The sequence below is a fragment of the Phlebotomus papatasi genome, chromosome 2 (assembly GCF_024763615.1).
Source record: "Phlebotomus papatasi isolate M1 chromosome 2, Ppap_2.1, whole genome shotgun sequence".
Lineage (NCBI taxonomy): Eukaryota > Metazoa > Arthropoda > Insecta > Diptera > Psychodidae > Phlebotomus > Phlebotomus papatasi.
Genome location: NC_077223.1, coordinates 62831970 through 62839466, shown reverse-complemented (window position 1 = coordinate 62839466; position 7497 = coordinate 62831970). Strand labels below are relative to the sequence as shown.

The 7497-nt window shown below is 32.7% G+C and overlaps 1 protein-coding gene across 2 annotated transcripts; it reads left to right on the top strand.

The window, feature by feature from the left end:
• Positions 1-3946: 3946 nt before the first annotated feature.
• Positions 3947-6242, top strand: LOC129801139 (trypsin-1-like). 2 transcript variants are annotated; one of them, XM_055845905.1, is made up of 3 exons: positions 3947-4190; positions 4250-4611; positions 5341-6242. In XM_055845905.1, the coding sequence occupies exons 1-3, from the start codon at positions 3987-3989 to the stop codon at positions 5711-5713; spliced, it is 939 nt and encodes a 312-aa protein (XP_055701880.1). In that variant the 5' UTR covers positions 3947-3986; the 3' UTR covers positions 5714-6242. The 2 variants fall into 2 exon arrangements, with proteins under 2 accessions (XP_055701880.1, XP_055701879.1); XM_055845904.1 differs by having other exon boundaries at positions 3953-4190; positions 4238-4611.
• The last annotated feature ends 1255 nt before the right edge of the window (positions 6243-7497 follow it).

Here is a 7497-nt window from a genome sequence, read left to right as displayed (position 1 = left end):
TTTTTGTTTCTTTTTTAATTTTTATATTTTTTGTCTTACTTTGCTCTCACTTGCAGACCACGGACTGAAGTTGCATTTTCTCTAGCTTAGAGTACAGTTAGAGCGACTTGATCTAGAAATTTTCTGCAAGTTCCTCATACCCGTTGATTTCGAAAAGCGCACATATTTTTGGCGCCGAAAGGTAGGCAAATTGAACCAATGTAAAAAAGCATTAAAAGATTTTTATTCCAAGCAGAAGAATTTGGATTAAAATTTTTTTTTCAAATGGGCCACTTATATAAATAAAAGGATCAAATTGATCCAAATTTGATCCTTTTGCAAAGAATGGATCAAATTTCGAAATCTGAATGCACATTTATCGTAATAGAACAAGTTAATTTGTTCCATCCTTTGCAAAAGGATCAATTTAATCCTTTTATTTTTACCAGTGACCCTTTCAAACTAGAATTTTTTGAAATTCATTACACTATCTTCTAACCACGAGTCTTGAATTACCTCCCCTAGTAGATATCCTGAGTTTAAATCTTCCTATCGGCCTATATTAAAATAACTCTAAATGTCTTGACTGACAGAGAGAATTTTAAGTAAAATAAAAAAAAGTCTTCCACGATTTCAATTTTATTTAAAATTGCTTCTAAAATACTGCAAAGGGACACAGGGGAAGTACACATAATTGTACTGCAAACTACTCGATTGTATGAGTGGCATATACGGCCTATTGAACCAGGGTTTCTGCCGTTTACCTGGGGAGGCCGGTAATGGTAAGGCGGCGGCAGACGCAACCAGGTTAGAGAGTGAGAATAAAATTTATCTATCTATCTATATATCTAATTTAGAACAGGATGCATAGTGCATATAAGCGTCAATGCCCTATGTTTAAATAGCAATATTTCTAACTACAACACAAATTCTAGTTTTTTGTTAGTATTTTTTCAGAACTCTTGTTTGGAAACTAGACAAGAAGTTTATCGTCTTTGAGTCTTTTAAAATTTATCTTAAAATGTTTAAAAATGAATAAAAATATAGAAATGATCTTGATTGCAATTTCGGACATCTGGCTTGATATTTTGGATAACTTTGATTATAATTTTGGACAGCCAATTCGTTGCAATAGGATGCTCATTGTTGTTCATTTTAAGAACTTAACTTACCAAAATATTTTTCAGTTTTTGAGAAGGAACATTAGAATGTTTCAAGAAGCTTGGAGGCTTTCCATTAATTCTCTACAAAAAGTTAGCTTCGGCACTTCAAGTACGCACAAATTTATGCATTCTCTTACCTTTCCGGGACTCTTTTAAGGCTTTTTGCATTGCATCTCGTTCGTAGCGATGATGCTCTTTTGTTCCTTTAGACATTGAAAAACTAAAACTTCACAAAATTTCGAGAAAACACCTGTCCGAAATAATAAGCATATCTTCACTGGTGAATATGTGACAAAATTGACAATTTTTCACAATACAAATTTCAGTTCATGTCAAATGAACAAAATAGTATTATGACCAACGCACAATAACTTTTGTTTGTAAACATGTTTTCAAAATTTTCTGTGAGAGTAAGCGAGATAACTATATCTACATTTCATTCACTCTCACTGAAATGTCAAAAACATGTTTACAAAACAAAAGTTATTGTGCGACGAGCATTAACGTGCCAACAATATTTTGAGAGAATTTCGGTCTGATGGGATATAACTGGCCGTGGACGAAAAAACTTTTCGTCCATTGTCAGTAACATAATATTCAATGAATATTTAATATCACTTAAAAACATCTAAGAAAAATTATTTGTACTAGACTACAGCTAAATATGAAATTTTCCCGACCTAAAGCCTGATTTTAAACGAGGGGATTTTAAAAATGCACCCCACTAAGCTATGCACCGGTGAGTCTTGGAAAATCTCCTCTTGAGGTTTGTGTCTGAATAGAATCTCCCAGTTAGCTGTTATAATACTCCCATTTGTGTCCCGACTAAAATAGAAAGTCTAGCAGACGTTCTATTTCATTCCGAAACGTTTCGAACATGCTTTGAGGTACGTGGTATTGGCAATAATTTATTAAAAGTCAAAGGGACTAAGTAAATATTATTGATTGATGAAAAATAAATTAAAAAAGATATTGTATCAAACTCGTGTTACCGCAGGGTTTTATATGGCATGTTGTCAGGAATTTAAGGAAACATCGTCAGTTACTTTACAATCCGAAAACGTTTTGCTGATGAAGTTGCTTTACAATAGCTATTGTTTAGTTTTCCTTTATATAATTCATGATAGCTAGACTTTATGAAAGCCTTCATCTTACTTTAGTACTTCTTGTGTTCTTTTGATAGCAATATTTCGTTTTTTGGAGATTTTACTCAACAGATCTTCTCCTCATGTGTGTTGTGGAACTGTTATTAAAAAATAGAGACACAATCTATTAAAATGAAAATTAAATTCACTAGACAATTTCAATGTAACAATATGTATTTTTTAAAATAACCTTGCTGAAAGGTGTAAAAACTCTTGAAAAATCTGCACGGACAGCACTTTATATTTATCAATAACAAAAAACAGCTGATTGAGCTTTCGAAGAGTTATTTTTGTGCGTTAGAAGTTATGCAATTTCCACTAAGAAAGCTCAGTGCGATATTTTGTGCGCCAGAAGGTAGGCAATTGTCACTGAGAGACAGCTCAGGGCGATATTTTGTCCACCTGAGAGTAGGCAAAATGACACAGCGAGAAAGCTCAGTGATATATTTTTATTTCGAAAGAACAGTTTCGAATCAAAAGTCCTCCCTATAAATGCCACCAAAAGGTATGTCGGAGGCGGTGGCAGCCAAACTTCCGAATTTTTAAAATCCTGAAAGTGATGAAATTATTATGGTGGAAAATGTTCAGAATAATTTCCCAAAACACAGAGGATTACCCTTTGGCTTCAGCAAGCGCGAGTGCAATTGTGGGAGTAGCTATGACAGTTTTAAGAATTCGGGATTTTGGCTTTCGGGATTTTGACCGGGACCCATTGGGAGAAATTTTCGTCAAAATTTGTATTTTTGACAGAATTTTGACGTTTCTTCCTACAGCAGTGCAGACAATTTTCTTAAAAAAAAACGCAATTTTTGACGAAAATGGCTCCCAATGTGTAGAAGCCTCAAGGCCGATAAGAGCCTAAATTTTCGTACCACATAACGGACATAACCAATAAAATGTTTCATTTCATGATAATACCGATATTTATGGTTACTTCAGTAGAATTGTAGCATACTTTCAGCGTCACATTTCATTTCTTTTAATTATTTACAAGATTATTTACAAAAGAGAGTAAAATATATTTACAAAAATTAAATAAATAAAGGAAGAATTTTTTTTATCCTTTAATGCCCAACGCACAATAACTTTTGTTTTTTAAACATGTTTTTGACATTTCTATGAGAATGAGTGAGGCCTAGATCTAGTCATCTCGCTCACTCTCATAGGAAATTTTGAAAACATATTTACAAACAAAAGTTATTGTGCGTTGGGCATAAAAGTCGGTAAAAATTCTGTCAACTTTAATATATTTAAAAATTTTAGTTAAGTTTTTCTATATTTCGTTTTTCACCTACCCCACATCACTTTTTTTTTGACTCTTCTAGTTGGATCTTATTAGGTATACAATGCACTGATGTCTTATCTATAAGTATTTCATTTATTTTATTCATTGGTTTCAAAATATTTAAATACCTGAGTTTGGTTACTTTTTTTTGCTGTCAGTAAGGTTATTCACCATTAAACTATTCTATAATAATATGTGCATGTACGTACACATAATAAATAGTTTGAATATTTAGATATCTACATATTTAACAATAAATTGTATCTATATCTCTTGTCATAAATTAGTAGTTGAGATTTTAATGGACGTACTTTGAAAATTCTTCAGATTGATGAATATCCGTATAAAAGCTTCCGTAACTTCAGCGCAAAAACATTCAGTTCCAAGTTTCTCGTAAAGTTACCATCCGTAAAAATGAGGTTCTTTTTTGTATGTACTATTTTGATTTGTGCTATTTTCCGTGTTAACAGTTTTGATGAGTGCCCTGAGCAAATTAGAGAATTTCCCTTTCTGGCCAGCCTACATTACAATAAAAATAGGACTTGTTCAGCAACTATTTTATCACGATACTTAGCTGTAACTGCTGCCAGTTGTGTTTACGAAAAAATGTGGATGGGGGTAAACTATTGAAAATTCTGAAAATTTTATTCGTGAAAATAATCTAGAAAAATATTCAGTTTACTCTAGTTTTTGGAACTTCGTCTGGAGATTATACAGAAGATCCCCACAATAGTCGAGCAATCATTGCAGTTCACTGTCATCCGAGGTATAATCCTAGATTAGGAGACTTTGATGTCGCCGTTGTTGTTTTTGAACGCATTACCTTTAATGCAACGGTTAAGCCCCTGAAGTATCCTAGTAAGCCTATAACTTCTGGAGAAGTGGTAACTGGTGGATGGGGTATTGAGCATGACAATGATACTGAGACTGAAGAACAAGAACCTTGTGAAGGTAGTTTCGAATTGGACACAACCAGACTAATGGATATCAAAAAGTGCAGAAGTGCCTATTCAAGATATCGTCAAATTTCAGTAACAAGGTGAGTTTAATAAGCTTTCAACGGAATCTCATTTGAAAATTAGCCACAAGCAAAAATCGATGAAAGTTATACTTAAATGGTGTCTTTGATAAACTTATCGAAAGGCATGAAGAATGTTACAGTAGACTCTCTCAAATTCGGGCATATGGGACCGAAATATCAGCCGAATTAGGCAGAAATTCGGGCGACAAACTTTTTGAAATGCAACGATTTTTTATTCATTTGCATATAGATATTGAGTTTACACACTCATATATAAGGTAAATTGCATGAAAATCCTTCAATAATGCAAAATCACATCAAAACTAAAACAAACCATGCCAAATTTGATTCATTTGATAATCATAATCAAACTTGAAAAATGACAACAAACTTTTTTCAAATGTAACCGCTGCCCGAAATAAAAAGTAGCCTGATCTTAAAAGAGCCGAATTTGCGAGAGTCTACTGTAATACTTTTAATCAAAACATGCCAAGTAGGGGACGTCTTTCGGGTTTCGCACACACTCTGGCTTCGGCTCCGAACACTTTATATTTCTCCCATAATCCTTTAATGAAGTTAACCTATTTTTTTTCTGGAGATGTGTGACTTAAGACTACCTTAAAATATATTGCCATAGATAGGTCAAATTCATTAAAGGAATATGGGAAAAATATGAATGTTCGAAGCTGTTCAAATCATGAAAGCCTTCCCCTACTGAAATACCCTAATACAACTTTTCGTTTTTAGAATGCTCTGTACGGAGCCAATGTCTCATTATACCTGCAGTGCAGAGGACGGAGCCCCTCTCGTGGCAATTCGTGGTGGAGTGGGCCTGGGAATTGCATCAAATATGGGAAAATGTCCTCAACCTGAACTTCCGTCCGTTTTCATTAATATCCATGCGCTTGGCATTAAGCCGTTCATTGACGGAATGTTGAATAAATACAGATATTATGCTATGCGCTCATCTCGTGGTCGTGAAAAAACTAAAACAGATAATGTAAAAAATAACAGACAACACACCCACATCACAACATCAGTACCAAGCACTACACGATCTACTGAAAAGTATGACGAGTACAATTATAGGGATACCAAATATCTTAAAAAGAATTTCTAATCTATAGTGGCAATGGTGGCAATCCAAATAAAATATGATTATTCTACAAAAAGTGTTTATGGTTTGCAATTTATTTTAATTTTATAGACCTAAAAAAAAAGAATTACAAGTAACAACTAACACAAACATTAAAATAAAATTAGAAATGGTATAGCGACCAAAAAAACTACAATTTAAAAATTTAGAATAAATTAGGTGAAATACCTTCTATACATCAAAAGAGGTTTTGTTTTTTCAAAGAATTGTGATCTTTTTTAAAGCAAAATTCATTCGTCAGATTTTGTTGATATTTACTTAAGAGTGCATTAATAAAACAAATTTCAAAATTGTGTTACTTCTTATTAGAACTTTTTTGCAGATCTAAACTCTATACGACTTTGAGAGTTCTGAGTAGCTGCCTTTATTTAATTTTTGGCCTAAATATTGAAGAAAGCTTTCTACTGTAGTGGTCATCTGATTTGATGGAATAAGTGAATAAATTATAAAGGTTATAGAGTATAAATATCTATAATAAAGAACTCGCTTGAAATTGGAATTTGTTTTCTTGAAACTTATTAACGTAATGTAAGTATATTTTTTAAGTTTTTGTTAGTATTTTATGTAAATGAAAATTTAGTACCGTTTTAGTAAGGAAAAATTTTGTATTGCCATTCAGAGCTAGTTCTGAATTAGGTTATTCTATCCTATGCAATTAATATTGACTTCAGATCTGAGGTTTATCAGCTAATAGCTTAATTTCTGTAATTTTGAAACAGCCAATTTTTTTGGAAAAATTATAACTTAGAATCCTTAAATAAAAGCACTTCTTTAGACCGGTAAAATTCAGCGTTCCTGCTTATAATTTAGAAGTGAACCATCGTGTATGCAGTTGTATTTCTGGTCTGAAAACTTGAAGACCGTCTGATGAAAAATGAAAGTGCTTTGTCATTTATTAGGATTTTGCGTGAGTTCTGGAATTTTCAAAAATATTTATTTTCTCAAAGTTTAGTCATTTAGAATGTAGCTATAGAGGAGACAGAGCTTTATTCTGTCGTAATCCTCGGTTAGTGGGAAACTTAAACTTCAAACACTTTTTTCAAAACTCATTTTTTTAAATCGATGGACAAAATTTCTAAAAAACTAATTCTGTAATTTATTGAAATCGAAGAATTACGAATGCTCCTAAAACCAGAGTTTTAGTCGAGTGATTAAATTTGAAATTGTCCAAAATCTAAGCGAAAACCGAAATTTCTATAACCACAATAAAGATCCACAACCAGACCGAAAATTCTGAGTAAGAGGAGGTAGCTCAGATATTTTACAATTTTATTTTAGTCTTGAGGTAAAGTAAATCTTATCGGAATCTTCCAAAACAATTAATCACACTAATCTGAAACCTTTTCTTAAAATTTTAATTTTTTTGAAAAATCCTTCGTTGAATTTAAAAGCTTAGTTAAAGAGTTGAAGAATGGTGTCAAGGCACTACTGGTTTAAATGTCAACCCAAAGAAAACCAATTTGGTGCTTTTCACACGGAAAAGGAAAGTCAAGATAACTTAAAAACCTATCTTATTTAACAATTAAATTGATCTTAAGGATGAAGTCAAGTATTTAGGCTTGATTCTTGACAAAAAGCTTAGGGGAGACTGGGGCACATGTAACCATTTTCGATAGATGCGAATTTGAGGTGATTTTCCAAGGACACCGTGATTTTTTGGAAAATATTTCTTAGCTCATGTTTTACCCTTGGGTATAGGCAATTCGTCGAGGATAATGCGGATGCTGGAAAACAATTGAGTTTTCCAT

What these genes read in the sequence shown, in the direction of transcription:
- LOC129801139 (XM_055845904.1), top strand. Translation starts at nt 3,987, where the DNA reads ATGAGGTTCTTTTTTGTATGTACTATTTTGATTTGTGCTATTTTCCGT. An exon ending in ACGAAAAAATGTGGATGGGG is followed by an intron (nt 4,191 to 4,237) that starts GTAAACTATTGA and finishes AAAATAATCTAG; the next exon opens with AAAAATATTCAGTTTACTCT. An exon ending in CGTCAAATTTCAGTAACAAG is followed by an intron (nt 4,612 to 5,340) that starts GTGAGTTTAATA and finishes TTTCGTTTTTAG; the next exon opens with AATGCTCTGTACGGAGCCAA.